The sequence below is a fragment of the Pelophylax lessonae genome (genome assembly GCF_965119305.1).
Source record: "Pelophylax lessonae genome assembly, chromosome: 5".
NCBI lineage: Eukaryota > Metazoa > Chordata > Amphibia > Anura > Ranidae > Pelophylax > Pelophylax lessonae.
The window spans coordinates 361,938,563-361,962,847 of NC_138772.1; the positions used below are offsets into that span (position 1 = coordinate 361,938,563).

The 24,285-nt window shown below is 40.6% G+C and overlaps 1 protein-coding gene across 2 annotated transcripts in view; it reads right to left on the bottom strand.

Annotated features, from left to right (window-relative positions):
* ZNF236 (zinc finger protein 236) overlaps nt 1-24,285 on the bottom strand; it is a 358,788-nt gene that overhangs the window by 79,639 nt on the left and 254,864 nt on the right. For both annotated transcript variants that reach the window (XM_082258772.1, XM_082258771.1), the window contains exons 26-28: nt 13,683-13,862; nt 4,799-4,957; nt 2,035-2,219 (exon numbers count right to left, since the gene is read on the bottom strand). In XM_082258772.1, the coding sequence (XP_082114898.1) occupies nt 2,035-2,219; nt 4,799-4,957; nt 13,683-13,862 (524 nt within the window). The remainder of the gene's footprint in view (nt 1-2,034; nt 2,220-4,798; nt 4,958-13,682; nt 13,863-24,285) is intronic.

Sequence of the window (24,285 nt, forward strand, 5' to 3'; positions counted from 1 at the left end):
AGATCCTCAGAGAGTTCTTTGCCACGAGGTGCCATGTTGAACTTCCAATGACCAGTATGAGAGAGTGAGAGCGATAACACCAAATTTAACACACCTGTCCCCCATTCACACCTGAGACCTAGTAACACTAATGAGTCACATGACACTGGGAGGGAAAATGGCTAATTGGGCCCAATTTGGACATTTTCACTTAGGGGTGTACTCACTTTTGTTGCCAGTGGTTTAGACATTAATGGCTGTGTGTTGAGTTATTTTGAGGGAACAGCAAATTTACACTGTTCTACAAGCTGTACACTCATTGTACATTGTAGCAAAGTGTAATTTCTTCAGTGTTGTCACAAGAAAAGATATAATAAAATATTTACAAAAATGTGAGGGGTATACTCACTTTTGTGAGTTACTGTATATCTGTTTACCATGTTAAATCTGTAGATACCTTTACTAAAACATGGTTAACAGTGAAAGAATTGGTGAGCACCAGCACACAGTTTCTAATCTAATCTAATTCTGAAGAAATAACTGTTTGTTACTCTATTACATGTGAGTCTAATTGGAATGGTTTCATAATTATCAATCAGCTGTGCAGCTGCAGAGCACTAATGCGGAAATCTGCTGGGCCTGCATACCTTTAGTAGTGTTCCTATTGTGAGTATCTCACCAAAAATAACATTTTTGTTGCAGGGGGATGTCTAAAATCTGAAGTAAATTAAATTATAACCCATGCTACTGGTGCTAAATAACTCAATAACTGTGTTACAAAATTAAGTTAATGGCTGCTGTGCATCTAAGTAAGTCTTAGAGAGAAATGTAAAATAAAATTAAAACAGTGCTAGCATTTCATGTAAATGTGTAAAAACAAAATTGTTGATTAATATATAAATATGTAAAAACAACCATATACTGCAAAAAATTAATAAAACAATCCTTATTAGTGAAGTGTCCAATAAAGTGCAAAGTGGTTAATATAAACATAAAACCAGCATATATTGCAACAAATTAATAAAACAGTCCTTAGATATTAACGTGTCCAAAAAAGTGCTCAGGTGCAGAAACCAATCGTTCAAACGGTGCTCAAGTGAGTGGCCAGACCCTTTAGGTTCCCTACTCACCACAGATAAGAGTCTCAAACGCTTGATAAGATCATAGATGGCTTTGGCAACCCAGCTCCTAGGGAACCTAGAGGGTCTGTTTTAATTTTATTTTAGATGTCTAAAATCTGACTTGTATCTTCCCAGACTTCTGGGAAAATCAGTGAGCCAATCACACAAGCAGGAAATGATTTTCTGGGGTGTGTTCAGTACACATTCAGAACAACTCCAGGTAGCCATATTGCATTACATTTTCAGAAAATAACAACGGCTGCAGATTGAAAAGGAAAGGTAATTTTTAATAACATTCAATTACAGTATGACGTGCCGCAATTCTATACGCTATTTTTTTTCCCCTACGAAAGTGGAGTTAGCCTTTAAGTGAATTTTAATTCTGAAATATCAGTCTGCATTTTATTTGGTTGACTTGCCTCCATAAATCTTTAGCCCAGAGAGTGGATTTGTTTTACGTTTGGCCTTTTTACGAATTGGTACATGCATTTATGTAGATCATTATGATACATGAGACAGTACAACCTTCCTCAAGCATTGGGATTATTCTTTTTAAATGAACCCATTTTCACATCATCCTATAATTATTCTTCTAAATTGTATCGCAATAGGTCAAATTCTATATGAACGTGTTTATTTTGACTTGCCAGTTTATCTTAATCGACTTTTCATTCCATTTCCAGCTTTATTCTGCTCAGCAAAATGTCATAATCTGTTCGCCTGTTCATTTATTTGTCCTCCCAACGTTGAATTACTCATTTATTCCTCAATAAATTACATTGAGTTGAACAGACCACAAATGTGGATTTCCTCCTACATAGCTGCATATCTACACATCAAGCTGTCTAATTATTACTGTGCCCAGACTAATTGTAAGCTAAGCTGTCACACTAGCTATGGAAACAAGATGCCATATGGTAAATTGAGTTCATACCTGGGGAGTGATATTCAGGGTCACGGTATCAAGTCCTCCCGACAACATACTCTCAGTGTCAGCTAATGTTAGAGTTACACTTCCATCTCCTCCCACTCCAGATGACATAACCAAATTCTGAGTAGAGACAGGGGTTTGAGTGATTGAGGTGGTGCTAGGAAGACTGCCAGTTGATGTGGTCAGCTCTAACAAAAAACATATATAACCGTTTTATCAAGAGTTCTATTCTAGGAATTTTCAGCCACTGAGTATTTTACCAAAAAATGCATTATGGAAATATAAGCTTATAACAAATCAGGTTTCACAATGCCCAAAATTAGCCTTTTAGTGCCACCTGTGCAATTAATCATGCGAGTGGGCTGACAGGCATCTTAAATGTACGGCCCCAATTCTAGAAAAGTTGGGACATGGTAAAAAATCTACATAAAAACAGAAAACTTTTATTTGCAAATCTCATAAACCCATATTTTATTCAGTATAGAAAATAGAAAACATATCAAAATGTTTAAACTAAAAAAAGTAACACTTGAATAAAAAACAAAGCTAATTTTGAAACTGATGTCAGCAACATGTCTCAAAAAAGGTGGAACAGGGCCATATTTACCACAGTGTAGCATCTCGTTGTCTTTTAGCAACACTCTGTAAACGTCTGGGAACTGAGACGACCAGTTACTGGAGTTTTGGGAGAAGAACATTGTCCCATTGTTGCCCGATCTAGGATTCTAACTGCTCAAGAGTCCTGAGTCTTCTTTGTCTTATTTTTTGTTTCAAGATGCACCAAATATTTTCAATTGGTGAAAGATTTGAGCTGCAGGCATGCCAGGAAAGCACCCAGAGACTTCTACTACAAAGCCATGCTGTTGTCATGCAGTAGATGCAGTATGCAGTTTAGCATTGTCCTGCTGATATATGTAGGGCCTTCCCAGATAAAGACGTCATCTGGATGGGAGAATAGGCTGCTCTAAAACATGGATATATCTTTCAGCATTGATGGTGCCTTTCTAGATGAGCAAGCTGCCCATTCTATACACACTAATGCATCCCCTTAACATCAGAGATGCAGGCTTTTGAATCGAAGGCTGAAAAAAAGCCGGAAGGTCGCTCTTTCCTTTAGTGCAGAGGACGCGATGCCCATGGTTGCCCAAAAAATTTCAAAATTTGATTTGTCTGCCCACAGAACAGTTTTCCACTTTGCAACAGACCATTTAAAATGAGCTTTGGCCTAGAGAAGAGGACTGTGTTTCTGCATCATGTTTAGATATGGCTTCTTCTTAGCTTTAACTTGCATTTTTTGCATGGCACAGTGAACTGTTTTCACAGACAGTAATTTTTGAAAGTATTCATGAGGCCACGGAGTGATGTCCATCACAGAATCATGCCTGTTTTTAACATAGTGTTGTCTGAGGGCCAGAAGATCACGGGCATCCAATATTGGGTTTGCGGCCTTGTCCCTAGCGCACAGAGATTTCTCCACATTCTTGAAATCCTTTGATATTATGTACTATAGATGATGATATATAGTAAGTGTAGTTCAGCTGCACATGCTCAGTTTGGTCTCTATTGCTGGAAAGAAAGCTTCCTGGTTTGAGCTGAGCTATTCAGGTCACATGGTATTAACATCACACATTTTGGCATATATAAAGATCCTAAATGACAGCCCAGTCCCTCCCTTCTCCTCCATGCCCAGTAACTAAAAAAGAACTCAGTGGGTGGGATGTCACATCTTGATTGACGGATGATCTGCCTCCCATAAAAGCATGAAGACACAGGCTATAGTGAATACCAAGAGGCAGTGATTCCATAAAGGAGATCACACCACTGTACATGTTTTTGCAGTGTTCTTTTTTGACTTCTCAACAGCATCAGTTACAGCCTGCAGACGTGCATATTGAGGTCATAGAGATTTCTAAACTTTTAAAAATACACAGGCTATAGAGGATTTCAAGAGGAAGTAAAGTCTCCTCCTACATGAACACTCTGGACTCAGACGGATCCTGCAGAGGATCACATGTCCACACTATACAAATCAGCTAACAAGGTATATAGCTGCAGTATTTTATTGTAAAAAGACTATTTATAAGCTGTGGGCAGTGCGGGGGGGCTGATGAACATTTTTTTATATTACTAGGTTTAGTGAAACTTTAAAGTCTTTGCAGACTTTCAGATGCAGCTTTTCACAGATTGGTGAATCTCTGCCCATCTGAAACATCTTTACTTCTGAGACACTATGACGTTCTAACTTCTAAGATGCTCTTTTTTTACCCAATCCCAATTTTTACCCAATGTTACTGATCTGTTGCCAACTAATCTAATTTGTTGCTAAATGTTCTTCCTTGTTAGTACCACTTACTTTGCCAGCTTTTGGCTGCCCTGTCCCAACTTTTTTTAGATGTGTTGCTGCCATCAATTTCAAAATTGATACAGTTGTAAAAATTCATGTACATAATCTAGTGCTCAATATTTTACGCAGGCAATGAGGAAATAATAAAGGCCTTAGAGACCAGCATATGACTCAATGTTGAATTAATGCAAAACATTCAATGAAAAATTATTTTAGGCATGTCATTCATTACATTCCAAAAAAGATAGCACCACTCTAGGTGCCCATGGGGCTGGGTCACAGTTTACAATTCAGAAATCAACATTGTACACAATGCCTTAAAAGTGTTCTCTAATGGTTTAGGACAGCTTATTATTTAGGTAAGTGGGAAAAAAATGTCATCCTGTATAGACAACAAAGGTAATTATTCACATGTTACCATACCTGAAGTAGTGGTTAACGTAGTGGCCTGTGATAAAATGTGATCGTTGCTCAGTGATAATGAGGTCTCCGGAGTCTGGTTAGTAACTGCAGGTGTATTTAATCTCAGGTTCCCATTCAGTTCACTGCCTCCTGAAGTACCTAGCTGCATGATATCTTGACCTAATTAGGTAAAATAGATTAAAATCAATGCTCTGGGTTTGTTGTATTTATATAGGTAATTAGATATAAAGGGGAAAAATGTGCTTGTCTTATGGCGGGAAAGAAAGTACAACTATTCAAGATCTATAAACAAATATCACTGTCCATCTAGAATTCATTACTAAATAACTAGAGTGTTAGCATGTGTCCATATTTATACCTTAAAATATTCCAGCAGTGTCCTGGGAGGTCCCTGCACCTTACTGAAAGATTTTCATAAACCCACTAGGTCATTGATGATTTAGTTTAAGTCTGCTGTAATATTGTACAGTATAGCAGAGTGAAATTGCTGAAAGAGTGCCAGTACACAGATGTGTACTGGCATGGTTTAAATATACTCTTACTAATATTATACTCTTAGTTTTGGTGAAAGGCAGAGGCGCTCTGCAGACCTCTGTTAAAATGAACAGAGGTTATCAAAGCCAACATCGCAATTTAGCATGGGTATACGCATCAATGACCAACATTGCATAAAATAGGATTTTTGACTTACCAGCGAAATCCATTTCTTGAAGTACAGACACCAGAATTTAAGTCTTTAACATGGGTTAAATTAAACTACCTTTAAGTGGATGGACACAAAAGAGAAGACTGCAAGGACATTCCCCTACTTAACACCTCCCACTCCTATATTTTGTGGCAAGCTATAGGGAGATCATAGCAAGAACAGAAATCCGTGCTTAGGATAAAAAGGAGCATAAAAAACATTGACTGTGGCCTACCTTTAAATTGTCCACAATAGTAAACAATAGGATAGAAAATTGAAATAGGAAAGTAAATGGCACTGTCAGATATCTGAAGATATATGGATGCAATAAATAAATAGTGATAGTACTGTACCTTGTTAATAAATGTGTGGATAAAAATACATATAATAAACCTTGATGTAAATATCAATAAAACATCACATTATATGTAGATAAAACAATAAACAATAGTGATAAAAAATTCACCTTTTGTTCCTGTTCTTTTATGCGATTTTAGAATCGCATCACTTTGCACTATGGAACAATAGCACTTTCTATCTAATTTTATCTACATATCATGTGATGTTTTATTGATATTTACATCAAGGTTTATTATACTGTATGTATTTTTATCCACACACTTATTAACAAGGTACAGTACTATCACTATTTATTTATTGCATCCATATATCTTCAGATATCTGACAGCGCCATTTACCTTCCCATTTAAATTTTCTATAGGGAGATCAAAGGAACAGAGGAGAATGATCTGTGTCCCACACTGTACTCTGTAAGAAACATGTTTTACTAGTAAGTCAAAAATCCTGTTTTCTCTGTTGTACAGTAAAAGACACAGGAACTTCAATCTTTACCATGAGACATCCAAAAGCTGCCCTACTGAGCGGGGAGCAACAGCTAGTAGCATCTTCTGTCTGAAACGATCATTGGAGGTAGCCTGAACATCCACCCAGTGGAACCTAACAAACGTGTTTACATTAGACCAGGTGGCAGCTTTGTAAATCGAGGAAACAGATGCTTGATGAGCCTATAAAGCTCATAAAGCACTAACAGGTCCGGTGGAGTGTGCCTTAACAGGGGAGGATCACCATCTTTAAAAAATAAGCTGGAAAGAAAAAACAATACAGCTAGCAATGGTAGAGAGAAAAGCAGGGAGCCCTCTCAAGGAACCCTCAGGGAGTCCAAAGAGGAGAAAAAAGGCAGTAGCTGAAAAGTAGACTATGTAAAGATAATTGAGAGAAATTTCCTGTTCCTGGGTAGGACATAAGTAAGCATGGCCAATATTCTGGTTAGGGAAAAAAGAACATACCACCTTAAGGAAGGAGGGGGCTTTAGGCCTCAAGATAACCTTCCCCCTGTGCAACACTAAGATGAACTCCTTACAGGACAAGTCTACTAACTCAGAGACCCTCTGTACAAGAAAGGCCACCGTGCAAGTGAAGTCAAAGGAATACCTATAAAACGTTGAAAAGGTGCCTTCTAAAGAGTCAAGAGAAGCAGATTAGGATCCCAAAGAGACAATGGAGAGCGTACAGAAGGAGATTTTTGCGCAATTGTTAATTCACCTTTTCTCCCAAGCTCACCCTCGTCTTCTAAATGCTGGGCTTCCGGGACAGAGCAGAATGATCTTGAGTGGTCATTGTCAAGACAGAACATTGCTCTGATCCGTCCTGAAAGTGCTGCATATAGAAGAGGGATAAAGAGTCAGGATTTCAAATCTCCGGACTGCTACGCCAGCTGTGTGGCACTGACAACATTCATGAAGGTAAGTGCAGCGGGGATCAGGGGGGTGGGAAGGGTGTACGGTGTTAGTTCACCTTTACATTTATTCTAAAAGATGAACTAACATTTTAACTAGTACAAAGAGAGTAAAGGGTCAGGTTTCTCTTAAATGGAATAGCTAAGGCTGAGATTTGTCCTTTGATGGCACTCAAAGCCAAACGCTGATCCAGACTAGACCGGAGGAAGAATAAAAAACGTACCATGGAGTACTTTCTTCCTTGATTCACACCAAGCAAAATAGTTCTTCCAGGTGCAACAGCAGACTTTACAGAAGTCCAATAAACCCCTGTCTCTACTGTGGCTTCAATAGCCCCCACTTTTGGCACAGGAGATTCAAACAATTTGGTAGGGCCCACAGAGAGTTTGCCAGGAATCTGAGTATATTCGAATACCGCTGCCTCCTGGGCCGATTCTGAGTGATAAGAATCACCAGGATGCCCTTCGTCTGGATCCTGCAGTGCAGATAGGGTGAATCTGGAGGAAAGGCACAGTTTAGGTTGAACTCATCCCACAGGGTCATCACACATCCACCGTGAAGGCCTGAGGGTCTCTGGACCTGGTGATAAAACAGCCCAGTTTGTTGCTGATTTTGGATACCAGAAGATTCACATGCAGCATCTTCAACATGTGAATGTGGTTGCTTTCACCTCCGGGTGAAAAGCCCATTTTCTTTGATCCAAACGCTGATGACTGAGAACGTGCACCTGTCAATGTTCCAAACCAGGGATGTGGATAGCAAACAGAGCCGCAACGTGCAGTTCTGTTTAAGACAGGATCAAGCCTGCTTCCTTTTAAACAGCACCACCTTTTGTGTTTCCTTAATGGTTGATTTAGGGCATGGCCATGGCATCGTCAGACAGAGTTCTCATTGGGTGCTCTCACAAAAGGAATCCAGCATTAAACGGGGCAACCATATCAGTCTGAGTTTCAAAATGTTGATGGGAAGGCAAGCTTCATTCATCAACCAGGTCCCCTGCACCAAGAAGGCATCCAGGTCCATGCCCTAGTCTGACTTCTATTCCAAGAGACTTCAAAATATTTGGATAAAATGGCTTCCCAAATTTCACACACTAGGGAGAGTTGGGCCTTGTGGGTTGGGACACATGGGACAGTCCAAGGACAAAGCCTATTTGACCCATGTTAGCGGAATGTTGTGTTTCAATAGTCTGCAGTGAAACTGGGCATATGAAGCAACCTTGAAGGCTGCTCCCATAAAACCCAAGACTTTCATGCAAGCACACAGGGAGGGTTGAATATCCCATAATAGTGAAGAAACAGAAGTTTGTCCTGAGGTAGGACGATTCTAGATAGGGCCCTGTCTAAGGTCAGGTCAAGGTACTCTAATCTGTGAAAAGTGAGTCAAACAATGTGACTGAGGATTCAACTGAAGCACTGTAAAAGTCTCCTTTGTCTGCTTGATTTTGGCCAACATAGGCAGGAAGGACTGAGATTTGAAAATCAAAAAAAGACTGAGAGGGACTAAAGAAATCTTTCCTAACCTCAGGAGAAAAAAAAACTACTGTGAAAACAAAAGGGAAAAGAGGTGCAAGTAGAAAATCTACTGGTGGAGGAGTGGTTAAGCTTTGAAGGTGTTAACCTTCAAAGTTTAACCACTCAAGTTGCTTTTTGCATGGGAACTCAGCTGAACAGCTTTTAAGTCAAATATTTCTGCACATATGGATGGAGAGAAGAATCATCTGACGCAGTATGACTGCCAAGCCATTCACAAAGGAGGTAAGGTCTATCTGACTATGGAATGAGGCATCCATTAAGCTGGATTAGGATGGACCTGGAATTTTGGGTCATGTATTTATTTCAGACAGCAATGATCTGGCAGACTGTCATTAAAGCAACTGCTGGTGGGGCCAGCTAAGGAAATGAGGACTATAATAATAGAGTCACCTAACCTTGTGTCTACTTGGTCCTTCAACATGGCATTATCATTCACAGGGGCTGTGAGAGTCTTGTTAAGACAAGAAATGGCAGGATCTACCCACAAGGAACTGCCCACTTTTGCAGGAAACCTTCTTTAATAGGATACTGCTGAGCAAAGCAATTTAGAGGAGTAAACATCTTCTCTGATTTAGAACATGCTCCACCAGTGAGAGGACTGGGAAGGTTTTACCTGGTTTAGGAAATTTAAGGGACCCCATCATGGATATCTTATGGGTGAACAGAATCAGACTACTCTAAGACTAAGCAAGAGCATACAGCACCAATAAGGATAGGTAAGGCACACTTAAGCTTGGATAACATCTCTGGTACAGGTGTGTCATTCTAATCTGATTCCTCAAAAGAAGAGAGATCATTCTCAGCTACTACCTCCTTGTAACATGTCTGGTTTAAAGTCCATCTAGTTCCACCCCTACAAAGCATCATCCAATTTGCTTGAGCGAGGAAAAAAAATCCTTCCTGATCCCTGAAGGTAACTGGATATTCCCTGGATCAACAATCTCTGGTGTTATAACCTATAAATGTTAATATATAGTTATACTTTAGGGCGCATCCAGCTCTTTTCAAAACAACTCAGGAGGGGAGGTGAGAGGGGCATGGTTGTGACCCCTGCTATGGCCTCAGTAAGACTTGAAATGCGCCAGCATAGATACATCAATGCATGGAAATTGTTCAATTTTAACAATAAACCAGAGCCAACAGCTTCAATCCCACACACCCTAAAGGGAATTTTAGGAGATAATATGGGACTCTGGACATGAATGTTTAAAGAGCTTTTGCTGTGTAATCAGTACTGAAGCTCTGCAGTCAGGATTACCTTGGGAATGAACCCCCATCCTGGCTTTGCCCTCCCTAATGGGCATACTCCCACATGGATCTTGAGGGGACAATTCTTGTTGCAGGCAGACCACAGTCCTGGACCTCTTAGGCACCCTGAGGTTAACTTTACCCTTTTCCTTATCTGCCAATGGGAGTGGCTATGGAAGGATTGAGTGCATTCCAGCAACACTGCAGGCGTGCCCTGCTCCTTCAATCTAGTGGGGTCTAGGGGCAGTACCCCAAAGCACAAGTCAGGTCAACTGATCTCAAAGCTGCAAGTGGACCCACAGTGGCTATGGTGTAGCCAGGAATCTTTATAGGAAAATCATCAACAGAGAGCGAGAGAGTGAGAACCCCCAAAGGAAGAAGGTAAGCACCTCTCAATAGAGAAAAGAAGTACATCACCTAAGGACACTAGTAAAAAAATGAGGCTAGCTTTGATTGAAGTGGGTTATATACAGTGGGTACGGAAAGTATTCAGACCCCCTTAAATTTTCCACTCTTTGTTATATTGCAGCCATTTGCTAAAATCATTTAAGTTCATTCTTCTTCCTCATGAATGTACACATAGCACCCCATACTGACAGAAAAACACAGAATTGTTGACATTGTTGCAGATTTATTAAAAAAGAAAAACTGAAATATCACATGGTCCTAAGTATTCAGACCCTTTGCTCAGTATTTAGTAGAAGCCCCCTTTTGATCTAATACAGCCAGGAGTCTTTTTGGGAAAGATGCAACAAGTCTTTCACACCTGGATTTGGGGATCCTCTGCCATTCCTCCTTGCAGATCCTCTCCAGTTCTGTCAGGTTGGATGGTAAACATTGGTGGACAGCCATTTTTAGGTCTCTCCAGAGATGCTCAATTGGGTTTAAGTCAGGGCTCTGGCTGGGCCATTCAAGAACAGTCATGGAGTTGTTGTGAAGCCACTCCTTCGTTATTTTAGCTGTGTGCTTAGGGTCATTGTCTTGTTGGAAGGTAAACCTTTGGCCCAGTCTGAGGTCCAGAGCACTGTGGAGAAGGTTTTTGTCCAGGATATCCCTGTACTTGGCCGCATTCATCTTTCCCTCGATTGCAACCAGTCGTCCTGTCCCTGCAGCTGAAAAACACCCCCACAGCATGATGCTGCCACCACCATGCTTCACTGTTGGGACTGTATTGGACAGGTGATGAGCAATGCCTGGTTTTCTCCACACATACCGCTTAGAATTAAGGCCAAAAAGTTCTATTTTGGTCTCATCAGACCAGAGAATCTTATTTCTCACCATTTTGGAGTCCTTCAGGTGTTTTTTAGCAAACTCCATGCAGGCTTTCATGTGTCTTACACTGAGGAGAGGCTTCCGTCGGGCCACTCTGCCATAAAGCTCCGACTGTTGGAGGGCTGCAGTGATGGTTGACTTTCTACAACTTTCTCCCATCTCCTGACTGCATCTCTGGAGCTCAGCCACAGTGATCTTTGGGTTCTTCTTTACCTCTCTCACCAAGGCTCTTCTCCCCCGATAGCTCAGTTTGGCCTGACGGCCAGCTCTAGGAAGGGTTCTGGTCGTCCCAAACGTCTTCCATTTGAGGATTATGGAGGCCACTGTGCTCTTAGGAACCTTAAGTGCAGCAGAAATCTTTTTGTAACCTTGGCCAGATCTGTGCCTTGCCACAATTCTGTCTCTGAGCTCTTCAGGCAGTTCCTTTGACCTCATGATTCTCATTTGCTCTGACATGCATTGTGATCTGGAAGGTCTTATATAGACAGGTGTGTCGCTTTCCTAATCAAGTCCAATCAGTATAATCAAACACAGCTGGACTCAAATGAAGGTGTAGAACCATCTCAAGGATGATCAGAAGAAATGGAAAGCACCTGAGTTAAATATATGAGTGTCACAGCAAAGGGTCTGAATACTTAGGACCATGTGATATTTCAGTTTTCCTTTTTTAATAAATCTGCAACAACGTCAACAATTCTGTGTTTTTCTGTCAGTATGGGGTGCTATGTGTACATTCATGAGGAAGAAGAATGAACTTAAATGATTTTAGCAAATGGCTGCAATATAACAAAGAGTGAAAAATTTAAGGGGGTCTGAATACTTTCCGTACCCACTGTAGGAGGGATGTCCTTGCAGCATTCTCTTTTTTGCCAGTGTCCAATCAACTGAAGGTAGCTGCAAAAAAAACCCATGGTAAAGCCTAATGTCTCTGTTTTCTGTACTGTAAGGCTATGAAAAAAATGGCAATCCTACCTTACTGACCTGCAGACTTGTGATATGTCCTGTAGTAACTTTTATTCATCTAAGATGAATGTATAAATACAGACAGCTTATGATGGCTGTCAGTGTGAATCCAGGAAGATGGGGTGAAGATCTTGTGTCTTCACCCCCATGTAGGAGCACCCAAAGGTTTGTAACTGTACTCCGACTGTGCAAAGGCTCTTGCCCGTGGCTCCAACTGCCACTAAACCTATTTCAGTAGGAGTATTTTTAGAACGCATAGTCCTGAACAATATATCCTTTACTGTGGCTCAGGGTATTTGGTGCCAAAGCTCCTCTCTCCAATCCATGCTTTACTTTGACTAAGGAGCAGTTGAAAATACTTTGACAACGTAAATCATGGCCTTGAATTACAAAATATTATACAGCCAAAATGTTATAATAATTTTGGTGAAACAACTGAAATGGAATGACGCAGAAAATAGGCTCAATATCAATAGAATAAACAGTTAAATAAAATATTTAACTCAATGACTAGAATGGCAAGTGATAAATCAAGCAAATTAAACCTCTACAGATTGCATTTACCAACTCCATCAAACTAAACATGTAAGACAAAAGTTCACCAAGAGAAATGCAGAAAGCCTATATTTCAGCTAATTTCAATTCAAATTTAGAATGTGTTTTTTCCCCAGCCTCCTTATGTATCCATATCATTTAAATTATTTCACACATTGTATTGCTCCAACATCAAGTAGCAATTCAGAGAGTGCATAGGGCTATCAATGCTTGCTTACAATGGTAAGGTTATGCATTCATTAAAAAATCCCTTCAATGCATTATAAATGGTAGTAAGATGTAGAGAGAGCTTTGCTAACTTTAATGCAAATCAGACTTTATTACAACACCACAGAAGCTGATTGTTAGGAGAGGAAAGCACAGTATTGATCTCATCAGTGTATTACTTATTGCTTATCTTTCATTACCCAGTAATAGGTTGGGCCAGTAGAGGAAGAGAGGTCATATTCTGAAATTGCTGTTTACAAGATTTCTAGATTATAAAATGGCTGAGCAGAATTATAAATTATTTTTTTGCAGGTAAATCACCTGCCAAAAATGTTTGCTACAGTCATAACCACAAAACACACAGATATCCGATAAAACAAGTTTATGGGGAATGCCACTTGGATCACGGCATAGAGCACAGTACCAACAGGACACTCACATTAGCACTAGATAAACACATTTTTTTTATGTAGGCAGTGATGGCAGGATAGCGTAAGGAAGAATAGACAACCACCTAGCCAATGGATGACTCAAAGTAGATCTCAAATTTAATTTACAATTTTTACATTGTCACCTATGGATCCAGAATATTGATACCATATTACATTTGGATTCAGATTTACAGCAGTGTTTAACGCAGTTCATAGAAGAATTCAACTAACCAGATATGGTAAGGGTGATCTCCTGAGGGGACACTGAGGATGTGGTTGGCGTGTGGACAGCAGCATGGGCTAAAACCTGGCTTAAACTGGAGTTATTAATAGTCAGCGTGATCTCATGTGGTCCATTAGATGAAGACATCAGACCTTGGGAAGTCATGACCTGGGCAAGGTCATGTCCACCTTGATGGGTAGAGAAAAAAAAAAGGACACATCGCATAATTTCTATTTTCTGAGCAGCATAATTAAATAATTAAATAAAAATCAGATACAACATCACTTTAGTATGCAGAAATATAGTCAATACCAACTTTCTACACAATTTACTCCACAGGGCACAAATAAAATATTTAGAACAATTATGCTCTTTGATTAATTTCCTGACTGCAAAACACACACAGAAGTATTTTTTCTGGTATTAAAGCAAATCTAACATTGTTTCCTGTGGGCCAAAGTTTAATGGGGATAGCCAGAGTATGACACTATATTGAATTATGCCTACCCTTGTTTGTTTTCTTTAAGCACTTGTGCAGTTACCCACACCCAACATTTTTTATTTCTCATACTGATGTAGAAAAAGTCAGTTTTGTGTGTTGCCTGTGGGAACACATTAAACCTTATGAATATTGCAAGATGTAGTTCTTTTTGTCCTACCACTTGTTTTACAGATGCCCACTTGCCATAAAAAAAAAAAGTTCACAAGTTGTTTGGTATATGCTCGCTATCTATGCTTTTTACAATGTCTTTACCTTGCCTGTCTGCAGCTAATAAGATTTTTTTTTAAGCTAAACCCATTCTGGCATGTCCGATTTTGAAATAAGCAAATTTTTAATTTATAAGCCACAAATATAATAACTATATAAACATATTTTTTTTTTATAAACTAGGCCATATAGTTCTGTAACAGAGACAAGATATTTACTAAAATGGGTACATCTGTCCATTTGATTTTTCATTACCAGAATGTTATTGCAAGTATACATATTTAATAAAATGACCGAAAAAAAAAAGGAAAATAACAAAACATTGAAACCAGTACACCAGAATGTATGATCTTTTAAAAATGTAATATAATTAACTATAACAAAAGAAACCAGTGTGTTACCAGTGCTCTTTATTAAGACTTATGTCACAAGGATCCCTAGTTCGACATTAACAAATTTGTTGGTACTCTTACAGCTCACTAAAGCAATGCCTACTACCTCCTAAAAAATAATGAAATTAAAAGCGGTTGTCTCATGTATACCCGCATGCCTTTGGTTGTAGGAGTTGTGATGACAATGCCAACAGGGCACCCTAAAACTGGGTGAGAGAACAGGTAGTATATTTTAAAATAAGAGAAAAAGCACCTGTGACCCCTTTCAGAACTAGTCAGAATCCCAAGAGTGCATCTCCATCCTCATTTAATTTGACTAAACAGTTTTCTAAGGGTCTGGACACTTCAAAAGAACTTTGGAGTAGCAGAAACCATTCTGCTAGCCATTCATTAGCAGATAACTAATAACCAGGAATTTGCTAAAGCTGTAAACAACAAATTTAATGCTTTAGCAGGAAATATGTAAAAGAACAGTGCAGTATGTTAGAGTTTGCTTATCATCTCAATGTCTGCTAACAATAAACATCTGCCAAGGTTATCAGCACTTTCCACTGAGGGAATTACGATTAGCCCATCGTAAAAATCTAAAATATTTTAGTTTTGTCACTCTTTGAACCTCAGGTTAATTGAACCCATTAGGAGTACATGGCGTGCAATAAACCCAGGGCTAAATAATATTGTAAAAGCCAGTTCAATGCTGACAGATATCCTACTTGACCAGCAAAAGACCTCTTCTCCAACTCCGTTTCAAAATCTACACATGATGCAAAAATCAGACATGACCAACCTACATAACTATTGATTTTATATTTGAATGTAGGAGAAAATACTGAACGTATCATGATCACACATGACTAGGCTATGGTATACAGAAGGCGAGATAGCAGTTTTCTAACTCCTGGATTACAAGCCTATCTGAGGGATATCATGTTTAGCATCTCTGGAATGGCATTTGCATACTGCACAATAATATGCTGGTTACCAGATCACGGCATGCAGTTTATAGGTAATATTAATATATCTCAGAAAACTGTATCAGAGTAGTTGCAAAGCCTGTGACATCCCATGGGCCACTCCTCATTCCTTCTGATTGGTCAGGTCATTTTGGTCAACACCCTCCTCAGGAACCAGAAAAGAAAAACAGCATTAGTAGTGGACAGCTCTTTTTAACAATCAAACAAGGAACATCATCAGGTAAAGCTGGGGGGGGAGGAGTGTCCGCATGATGACGCCCGCTCCGGAATAGGTGAGCTGCTGCCTGATCCCCTGCCACCCCTGCCACCCCTGCCTCCCAATGCATCTCGCAGTTTGACTGCCTGAACGAAGCTCTGCGCTGCTGGAAACGGGGCCTCTCCTGCCGCCCAGCTTGCCGCAGATGCTAAAAAAGCCTCTACACATTTAACCCCCTACACTGCCGCACAGGCCGCCGGACTCCCCCCCCCCCAACTCCCATTGGCGGAGGAAGAGGAGTCCTGTTCATTCCATACTGCAGTGCTGGAAGGGGTAAGCCTGCCTTCAGGGGGGTCTTATGTAAAGCTATGTGAGAAAGCTTGGTAAGAGGGAGAAGTCAGGGTGAAAACCTCTGAATTAGTGGAGGTGAAAGGACTGTTTCAGAGGGAGAAGCCCTCCTATAACAATTAATAGGCCTCCTACTACAGTATACTCCGACTCTTGACCACTGTGTACGTTATAGCTACTCTATTTACATACTTGGCTGTAAGCTTCGCTTTTTGACTCAAAGGGACTGAGTTCATATTCTACCTCTGCAGCCCCTGTCAGACTGCTTCGAATGTTGCATCATTTTTGCTACTTGGCCACTCTTTTTCTGGTTGTGGGTATTCTCTCTGTTGCCTAGGCATCCTTTTTTTTGTGTGCCTTCTCCTCTTCTCCTTACGGCCAATACCATTAGGGGCCAAGAATGAGAGCCAAATCAAAGACCAGCAACCTGCCCTTAGCACAGGGCATCCAGCGCTATATGTGAGCAGAGACCAGTATGGTGGAAAGGCCTGACAGCCCTAGACAAGGGGCCCCGGGACGGACTGAGAAAGGGAAGCAAACTCCTATAATGGAGGAGCTTTCAGCAGGGAGGATCAATGGCCTAGGGGCAACTAGACCTAAAAGTACTGGAGGGGGACCTAAGACGCAAAGTGGAGGCTCTTAGGGGAGAGGAGTGGGAGGGCAGGAGGGGAAAATAGGTGGATGGGGGAGGGGGGCACGGGAATATTTCTTGTCTTCCTCCCTTCCCCCTTCTTCTCTCGCCTCTTCTCCCATCCCTTTCTCCTTCTTTGGGAGGTTGCCGGGAGGAGAGGGCTGGAAGGCTTGTCGATCGATCAGTTTGGGTTGGGTCAGAGCGCCGTAGTGGTTGCCTCCTGGGAAGGTATGGATGGGAGGGGACACATGGCTGTGTGTCACCAGCTCCGTACAAAGAATAAGAACTGGACAATAGTCAAGCCCTACGAGGCGTTAACCTCTTGGGAAGGGTGTTGGGGTGGGGGGTTTCTTTTCTTCCTTTCTATACAGGACCTTTCTCCGGAAAGGATATGTTCGCTGCTCCTGTGGCTGCCTATAGCTTAGTATCATATAATGTTCGAGGCTTGAATACACCTAGCAAAAGGTAGAAGGTAACTAAAGAACTGCATCATTATGGAGTGGAAGTGGCCTGCTTACAAGAAACACACATTACACATGCTTCAGGGATTAAATTGTCATCCCATTTTTTCCCTATGTGGTTTTATGGTGACTCGGTTTTGAGTCGTTCACGAGGAGTGGCGATTGGATTTGACAGCTACACCATGTTCACGCAAAAGGAGCAGCTGGCAGATCCCGAGGGGAGGTATTTGTTTATCAAGGGAAAACTATTCGATATGGAGTGTACTATTGCAAACATTTACTCTCCCAATAGAGAGCCAAATAAGTTCCTGAGAAAAACCCTGAAAAAGTTAATGATATTTAAAGAAGGGAGGCTTAAAGTAGCGGGATACCTTAACATATGGTTGGACCCATGTGTGGACTCATTGACAGGGCTCTCTTGTCTCCCAATACAATGGCAGAAAGAAATCAGAAGTTTATTGGGGGAATGTCAGATGGTGGATGCCTGGAGGGTCAGACACCCAAAATTAGGAGATTATATTTGTTATTCCTCAGCACATGGCTCTTACTCAAGGATTGATTACATGGCTCTTACTCAAGGAGTGATTGCCATGTTAGATTTACTGATAGCAACACCCAGAGAAAGGGCCTGGAAACTGAATGTTTTGCTCATTCAGGATCCAAAGATAATTGAGAAGGTGTAAAAGGAACTGAAAAGTTTTTTTTGCTATTAAGAATAAATCAGAGAATTCCCAGACTACTCTGCGGGAAATGCATAAGGCTTATAGAAGGGGGATATTAATAGGCATTGGGACCCAAAGAAAGAGGGAAAAAAAAAGGAGAGAAAGAGCTAGTTCCTTAGAGAGATACACATTTTGGAACAACGGACTAGACCCAATGGCATCCCAGAGCAGCGAGAATTGAGAAGAGAGGGGAACTGACAGCAGTTATGGAGCAGGAGACATGAAGTCGTGAAAGAAAATACCAATGGGGAAATAAAACCCAGAAAATAGCTAGTAAAAGCAGTAAGGGGAAAAAAAACGCATCTTATGTCTCCAAAATAAAAAACGAGAACGGCGAAATAGTACTTTCATCCCTGGATATCATCCAGTTATTTCACTCATACTATAGAGGAAAAGAAAAAGGTAATTGGAGGAGCTGGAAGGTGACACGCCCAGTGGAGACTTCTCCACTTCTATACTACTAGGCATGTATACAAGAGCAATCTCCAATATCATTGGTGCTCGTTAACCCTTTAGGGGTCTGTTCATCTGACTTCTTATTTACCGGCAACGTGGTGCATATACTACTGGGCATATACACAAGAGCCATCTCTATTATTATTGGTGCTCATTACCCCTGTAGGGGTCCTTTCATCTGGTAAGTGTGGTCCTGGGAGAGAGGGGGAGCATGAGTGTTTTCACGGTCACTGATCACCATTGAAGATTGATTTTGGAATTTGTCATTTATTTATTTATATGAACATTTTTTTAATTCTTTGTATATTTTATATATAACATTTACTCTTGCACTGATGTCACTTTTTTACACTTTGTCACTTTATTAATATCCTTTTTAAGAGCGTTATATATCTTCACATTGTTATCGATTATTTATATCTCTATACATTTTTTGCACTTGGCACACGCTAGCACTTTAATCATTTATATTTATCATTTATATCATTTATCATATCTATTATTATTTTCATCAGTTCACTCCCTCTTGTACTAAGCAGCGCCAATTACCTCTTTCTTTTCCTCCATTTCATTTTTATCCCCCTGTTGGGATTATATATGAGGTAGGCTGCAGCTGGGCAAGTACAGTAAACCCCCACTCCATCGCGGTTCAGTTTTTGCGGTCCCGGTATACAGGCATACCCCGCTTTTAAGTACACAATGGGACCAGAGCATGTATGTAAAACGAAAATGTACTTAAAGTGAAGCAATACCTTTTTTTATTTCCTAGGCAAGCTGGCTGGCCACAAATAGGATATGTTGTAGTCCTGGGTCCCCTCACATTGCTCCCTAAGTTTGGTATCCCTGTCACTTATGGTTTGGGAGCAGTGTCATGTCAAGCTGACCACGATTTCCCATAGACACCAATGTTAAAAACTGGGAGTAATGCCATGCCAAGCTGACCAGGCTGTGTCCGTACTCGCGAGTGTATGTAAAGTGAGTGTACTTAAAATGGGGTATGCCTGTATTGCATTTTTTTTTGTAATGTTATTTTACTATACAAATCATTAGGAATTAAATATTTTTGTGTTTTCCATAGCTCTTGCTATGTCTCTCAGTATCTTTTATGTGTTTAAATGAGTTTCTATTGTTTTAAAAGTGTGTTTAAAGACCTTAAAATGCTTTTACACGTACAGTGACAGTAAAAAAAACATGCCTACAATGCATTTTAATAGGGTTTTTCTATTTCGCGGATTTTCACTTTTCGCAGCTGGGTCCGGAATGTAACCCCCGCAATGGAGGGGGGTTTACTGTACACCATAGCGTGGATTTTTTCAAAATATTCACTCATACTATAGTCAGCTCTACAATATCAGACAGAAAGTGTAAAGAAAGAGACGGCCATGAGGGAATATCTGCAGGAGCTTGATCTCCCAAGGTCACCTAAGGAGGAGCTAGACGATTTAGAGACCCTGTTTACACATGAAGAAGTGGGGTGGACAATAAAGAACATTGCCCTGGGGAAGAGCCCAGGCCCTGATGGGTATTCTATTCTGTATTATAAAAGGTTTAAAAAAATGTTAGTCCCTAAACTATGTACATATTTTAATACAGTTGGGGAAAGGAGAGAATTTAGAGAAGAGTCTTTCCTGGCTTAAATAACTTTTATTTTGAAGGACGGAAAAGACCCCATGGCACTGACAAGCTACAGACCAATTTCCCTTTTAAACACAGACATAACATTTTTGCAAAAATTATAGCAGAAAGACTAAAACCTTTATTGCCAAGGTGGATACATAATGATCAGGTAGGCTTTGTGTCTGGGCGAGAGGGGAGGGACAACTGCCTTAAGTCACTTCTCTTGATCCATGAAGTGAAAAAGAAGGGTACTCTGGCCGTGCTACTGTCGGTAGATGCCGAAAAGGCCTTTGACAAGGTCTATTGAAGCTTCATGTTAGAGGTAGGATGATGCAATGGATCTCCGCCTTCTATTGTCACCCAATGGCAAGAATAAGAGTGACTCGCAGTTTGTCCTTTCCCTTTGAGTTACAGAATGGGACTAGCCAAGCGTGCCCCCTTTCCCCAATGTTTTTTGTTCTGGCCCTAGAACCTATGCTGCCAGCAATTCGTAAAAATTCAGACATTAAAGGGGTGTGAGTGGGAAATAGAGAGTACAAGGTGACCGCATACGCGGACGATGTACCATTTTTTTATCTCCAACCCTAGGTTAACACTACCAATAGTAGTGTACGATACTTGAAAGGAATGAGATTTATCACACGAAAAATGGCGGCGCCCAACAAGCTACAAGAAAATGGTGCTCGCATCAGCATATATAAAGCCGACCTGATCATTGTCCAATAGAATCCCCCTGATGAAGACATGTGACCCTGTGTTGACATGTTTAAGGGAGGGCCAGGAAAGTGATGGCACTCGATGGTTATACAGCACTTACAATCAGGAGTGTGAGAGGCTTGTGTGCATGGATAGAACCACCACAGTGCTTTTATCTGGATGTTTAGACTGGTGCCCTGGAAGCGCGTTGAGTCGGAGTACGCACATTTTGCTTTTTAATAAAATGAAGCTTTTTGAGGATATAGGAATATCGAGTTCTTTCCATTATATGTGTTATTGGGACATCGCTGAGAGGACAGTGGAGATGAGCAGCCACTAATAGGGACACGCTGGTTATTAATCCCCGGGGTCTGGGAGAGACCTAAATGTGCATATAGACCAAGCTTAATTGCAAGGTCACATTAATAGAGGTGAGAACCCAACTGAGGGGGAGCACGTTTTTTGGTGACACATGGATACAGTTTTCTTCTATTGAAGGAGGAGGAGGATTTTGGACCTTTTTGCACTATACCGATATTGGTGATCGGGAGGAACATCAATAATATACTGTATATATATATTTTTATAATGCATGGATATGGACTAGAATATCAATAATTTGTACTATATACAGTATCTCACACCCCCTGCTGACGAAGTCATAAGTATTGACGTAACGCGTACGGGGGAGGAGCCTGTACGCATTCCGACATCGATACACATCCCTGCCTGTATGCCTGCACTGGTTAAGTGCTCCTAAATGTAAGTGTTTTACTTTTCTGTGTGTTTAATAAATATTGTATACAGAGAGCACTAGATTCTGTGTCTTTCCTCCTATGTTACCATCCTGTCGTGGGAGAGAGGAGTGGCTGCCCAATTATACCCAATTGCTGTGTAAGTGGACACAGTGGATCTGGCCTTATCCTGTGTTGATCCATCCAGCAGATCCCATGGGAATGGAATGAGAGAGGTGTTCAGCCAATGTTCTATTAGCACCTGAGAGTGCACCAAGTGGGTCTGGCTCATTATAACTTGTGAGCCAGACTGAGGTGAGCGGGTAGAATTTATTTAGATCAGCACCCTGAGTCACCTGGATTTGAGCACCTGCACTTTATTTGCACAGAAGATTTTATACGGACTTTGCATATTATTAATATAATTCACTTTTGGAGTTCAACTTTTATTCAATCATCAATCACTATTATTTTAGCACGTGCACTTTGCCCACTGTGACACTTTGCACAGAAGATTGCATATGGATTTTGCAATTAATTAATTTATTATTATTATTTATTTATTCAACACTTGGATATTGAATATGTATGTCACCATTGTTTAGCACATGCACTTTGCTCACTGTGACACTTTACTTTGCTATATTTTTTATATAATAGTGTTGGCATTTGCACTTTAGAGTGTTGTATAATTATTGGTATTATTTCATTTACCCCTTTGGCACCGCATTCATCTTTATCTAATTGTCCACTGTGTTATGTGAAAACACTAATGTGAGTAGCTATTGGTTTATTTATTTATTACACACATCATTTATTTAGTAATATTGATTTATGTAGTATATCTTGGTCAGCGCTGATTTGTTTCTCACTTCACTATCAGCGCAGAGATATCCCCAACTTGTTGGAGGGGATGCGAAGCCCCTGAAACCTTTGCACACTTGTGGTGGGAATGTACAAAGATACAAGTCTTTTGGGAAGGGATTACCAGGATAATCCACCAGATTACAGGAGACTGTATCCTGATGGAACCTTGGACCTGTTTGTTTCACAGCATGGAGAAAAAGGGGGCAGTATATAAAAACACGTTAGTGCCTCATTTATTGAATGCAGCTAAAATCCTGATACCGGCATTCTGGCGATCGCCAGAAGCCCAGAGTATGAGGGATTGGGCCGCAAGGGTGGATTAGGTGAGATCCATGGAAGAAACAATATCTGCAGCAGAGGATTCTTGTGGGAGATACCTGGACTAATACGGGGATTTGATGAAGTTTAAAAAAACAGAGGATTACATGAAGTTGCTGGGTGTTTGACGCTGATAGGCGATATAGCCAAGGAAAGAATTTTTTTTTTTCTTCCTGGACCTCAGAGATCTAGGTTAAAGTTAAGATATATAAAGTACAAGAGAGAAGGATTCTAAGAAGGAGGGAGGATAATAGAGAATAGAACTGGGTTACAATTGGGGGGGAGGGGTCACTAAGATTGTAAGTTTACAAACAAACAATGACTATATATGATCATTGATTTTTTTGTAATGATTTGAATTTTTTATATGCTTATTGAAAAATAAATAAAACATGAATATACAAACAAGGAACAACAGCCAAGAATTATAAGAGCCACTGATCCATCTTGCTCATTAACTGGAATTTGCTGAACCAGGACTTTTTAAAAGGATAAGCTCACCTTTGCACTTTTCATACAGTATCTCACAAAAGTGAGTATACCCCTCACATTCTAAATATTTTATTATATCTTTGCATGTGACAACACTGAAGAAATGACACTTTGCTACAATGTAAAGTAGTGAGTGTACAGTTTTTATAAAAGTGTAAATTTGTTGTCCACTCAAAATAACTCAACACACAGGCATTAATGTCTAAACCGCTGGCAACAAAAGTAAGTACACCCCTAAGTGAACATGTCAAAATTGGGCCTCAAGTGTCAATATTTTGTGTGGCCACCATTTATTTCCAGCACTGCCTTAGCCCTCTTGGGCATTAAGTTCACCAGAGCGTCACAGGTTGCCATTGGAGTCCTCTTCCACTCCTCCATGATGAAATTATAAAGCTGGTGGATGTTAGAGACCTTGTGCTCCTCCACCTTCCATTTGAGGATGCCCCACAGATGCTCAATAGGGTTTAGGTCTGTAGACATGCTTGGCCAGTCCATCACCTTTACCCTCAGCTTCTTTAGCAAGGCAGTGGTCATCTTGGAGGTGTGTTTGGGGTCAATATCATGTTGCAATACTGCCCTGCATCCCAGTCTCCAAAGGGAGGGGATCATGCTCTGCTTCAGTATGTCACAGTACATGTTGGCATTCATGGTTCCCTCAATGAACTGTAGCTCCCCAGGGCCGGCAGCACTCATGCAGCCCCAGATTATGACACTCCCACCACAATGCTTGACTGTGGGCAAGACACACTTTTCTTTGTACTCCTCACCTGGTTGCCGCCACACACGCTCGACACTATCTAAATCAAATAGGTTTATCTTGGTTTAGTCGGACCACAGGACATGGTTCCAGTAATCCTTGTCCTTAGTCTGCTTGTCTTCAGCAAACTGTTTGCAGGCTTTCTTGTGCATCATCTTTAGAAGAGGCTTCCTTCTGGGATGACAGCCATGCAGACCAATTTGGTGCAGTGTGCGGCGTATGGTCTGAGCACTAACAGGCT